This window comes from Eurytemora carolleeae, unplaced genomic scaffold (assembly GCF_000591075.1).
Source record: "Eurytemora carolleeae unplaced genomic scaffold, Eaff_2.0 scaffold647, whole genome shotgun sequence".
NCBI classification, from domain to species: Eukaryota; Metazoa; Arthropoda; class Copepoda; order Calanoida; family Temoridae; genus Eurytemora; species Eurytemora carolleeae.
This window is the reverse complement of record NW_019397569.1, coordinates 46,863-50,481: the sequence shown is the minus strand read 5'-3', so window position 1 is coordinate 50,481 and position 3,619 is coordinate 46,863. Positions and strand designations below refer to the sequence as shown.

Below are 3,619 nucleotides of genomic sequence, written 5' to 3'. Positions count from 1 at the left end.
AGATTATAAAAAACAACAATAACAGTTCAAGTGACCCTTTATGCAAAAATGGCAATGTCCTATCAATGAAACCCTTGAAACCTCAATCTCACTCAAAATGTGTTTAATTGGAATAGTTTCTTTATTGATTCTCGAAATGCGCAAGCCAGTATCGCAGAGAAACCGCAAATGAAAACAAACAGTTTAAAGAAACAAAAACTTGGATATCTAAGTCATTCTTGATCAGACAAGGCTTTTAAGGGTACCGTTGTAAATCTGGCAATTACAATCTTTGCATGAATAGTCACTTGAAGTTGGCTTACAATCCCTTTAACAAATAAACCGACTTGTATAAAAAGTGTATTTAGCAAGAATATTCCAACAAAAAATTAACAAGATAGACAAATAAAACTAGTTATCAGGAGAAAGAAGTAGAACTGTGAGATAAAGACGACATTTGCCGAACTTGTTCTTCCCTCCAGGCTCCAGCTGTAGCCCTGGGTAGCAGCACCTGGACAAATAAAACAATCAATATGATTTATTTCATATGCAGGTAAAAAATTATAAATCACCAAACCTCTTTTATAATAAATATTAACCCAAGAAAAATCCATGAATCTACCGCTAATAATTCCAGGGCAAAAAAACAAATGCATCAAATACTTTTTTTAGTGATGTCTAAAGCAAGTTTTTGCGAAAATCTTTTATCAGAATATTAGGTTTAACATTGGAATAAGAGAAAAGATAATATTTTTAGTTTTCATGAAAATATTATTTTTAGAGAAATATATGTCTCAGCTCAGCTCATACAACTTTTATTAGATTTTTTCTATTTTCTGATTTTTTCCATTTCTTAATGTTTTCATTAAATATTGAACAGTAGAAGTAGTTTAAAGATTGGTTTCCACATTTGTTATAGCGTTTACTTATTAACCCTGAACTCCATAACTTTACTCCAAGGCCTTTGTTTAAGGAAGGGTGCTTGGGGGGAGGGGGGGGGTGAGGCGCGAGCCCCCCCTTGGTTTTTTATAAAATCAAGGTTCAAGATGTTGGCAACATCATCGTTAGACGACCTTTTATTCCAAGAGTGTCATAAACTATCAACGTCATTCGACTTTTATAGCCATCACACAATATATATATACATATATATATATATATATATATATGATACTTTACTAACAGATACACAGATATTTTACTCACAGATACACAGATACTCTACTCATAGATACACAGATATTTACTTTCAGATACACAGACACTTTGCTCACAGAAACACAGATATTTTACTCACAGATACACAGATACTTTACTCACAGATGCACAGATAATTACTGATGGATACACAGATACGTTACTTGCAGATATAAAGATACTAGCTTTACTCACAGATAAACAGATACTTTACTCACAGATACACAGATAATTACTGATAGATACACAGATACTTTACTCCCAGACTGGAGGGGGGGGGCCCAGATGTACAGACAGTTTTACCTGTGTCTGTATGCCTGTATTGAATTGATCCCCAGGAATAATAACGTTTGTCCAATCATCTCCTTCATAAGTTCCTCTCATCTGTCCCTGCTAAATAAATATTAAAGGGACTGTCCTTGTAGTAGAGATGGGTGCATTGGGCTTTTTATATTTCGTTTGTTCATCATTTCGCTTTTTTCTATTGTTCAATGATAATTGATTTCATTTGTTCTAAAAAATATCGTTCATACTCCATCTATTTCATTAGTTTTTTTTAGTTAACGATTGTTCAGTAAACTTATTTCTTCAGTAAAATCGTTTATTCAATGAAATAATTCGTTTAATTTTTTCAAAAGTTTATAAGATTTTCAGTAAAAACAATAATTATTAAAGGTTTGTTCCAAAAATCGTTTATTTTGTGAAAAACGATAGTTTTTGTCAAAATCTGTTAAACAATTTGTTCTTTCAGTAAAAATCGTTCGAAAATTTATATAGTTTTTTTTCGCTCGTTTTAAAAAAGATTGTTTTTCATTTCTCTAAACGATCCAAGACATTCGTCCATTGTTCTTTTTTTTAACAAAAACAACATTAAAAAAAAATTCGATCTTTCTCAAAAATGTCGCTCGTTCACAAAAATGATGCCCATCCCAAGACTGTAAACGTAATTTCCAGCGACCCTTCATTTTCATGGCATGTCTGATTCACTACGATGGCCCTAAAACCTGTATATGAACAACAATCGCATTTTTTCTTAAAATGGTTAAATTCTGGTAAAACTAATGTTCTTCGTCGTCTCTGAAGCCACAATAAGAATATACTTCATTCATCATCATTCATTGATCATACAAAGGTCTGATGATGGGTATTGTTGTGAATCTAGCATGCTGCAATAGCAATGAAGGGTCACTTGAAACTAAAAAAAAATTTAAGAAAACATACAGATAATATAATCTACACCTTTCATTTTCTCTTCCACATTATTTTTTCCTTCTTTTATCATTATTAGCTTTTTTTTAGTTATAATCTATATATTTTTTTATTTACTTTTTCTCTGTATCAAATTACATATAATTCTCTTATTCTCTTTTATACTAACTATTGTTATGGTTCATTTACATTCAGACCTATATACATATCCCGTGAATAAGCAACACAACAGTTTTTTTTGATATTTTCAAAATAATTGGTATAGAAATGGTCTGTATATTTCAAAGAGAATATAATATATATATATATATATATATATATTATTCTATTCTCTTTGCTATATTCTTAATTCTTATCTTTTCATCGGTTTAAACTGTTGCTGATCTCTAAATATTAAATTGCCACAAAAAATCTATTGGTCTGAGACAGCAATCTAAATTTAAAGCAGACAAAATTGATTGATTGAAGAAAACTTTTAATTCTCATATTTTATATTCAACATCTTCTTTAGAAAAGTTAATTGATACCATTCTTATGAATTCCCAACTCCCCTTCTGGAATTTTTTTGTGATTAAATGTCTTAGAATTTTAATTGACTAATTAATAAATTCTCCTCTATTTTCTAAAACATAAGACAAAAAAACGAAAGCATGGGAAAATTTCTTTAATTTAAAAAGAATTTAAAATTTGGGACATTCATCATTTATTCCAAAAAATATTTATAAATTTTCAGAGACAAAATAAAATGACCCCCTTCGAAAAACTTAAATGTTGCATGGTTGGAATTACATTGATTAATTCTATTCTAGGATTTGAAAGTTCATAAATTATTTACTGCTTCAAGGAAATTGAATCTAAAACCAATACTTGCACACTTTTCACAGCTCTACTTACATCAGAACATTAGAGATAGATTAAATACTTGCACACTTTGCACAGCTCTACTTACATCAGAACATTAGAGATAGAGTAAATACTTGCATACTTTGCACAGCTCTACTTACATCAGAACATTAGAGATAGAGTAAATACTTGCACACTTTGCACAGCTCTACTTACATCAGAACATGAGAGATAGAGTAAATACTTGCACACTTTGCACAGCTCTACTTACATCAGAACATTAGAGATAGAGTAAATACTTGCACACTTTGCACAGCTCTACTTACATCAGAACATTAGAGATAGAGTAAATACTTGCACACTTTGCACAGCTCTACTTACATCAGAACAT

General features: G+C 30.5%; 1 protein-coding gene across 1 annotated transcript in view; it reads right to left on the bottom strand.

Annotated features, from left to right (window-relative positions):
• Positions 1–1,416: 1,416 nt before the first annotated feature.
• LOC111714973 (neuronal growth regulator 1) overlaps positions 1,417–3,619 on the bottom strand; it is a 27,353-nt gene continuing 25,150 nt past the window's right edge. The window contains exon 11 of the mRNA XM_023490199.1: positions 1,417–1,569. Coding sequence (XP_023345967.1) covers positions 1,432–1,569 — 138 coding nt within the window. The 3' untranslated portion in view covers positions 1,417–1,431. The remainder of the gene's footprint in view (positions 1,570–3,619) is intronic.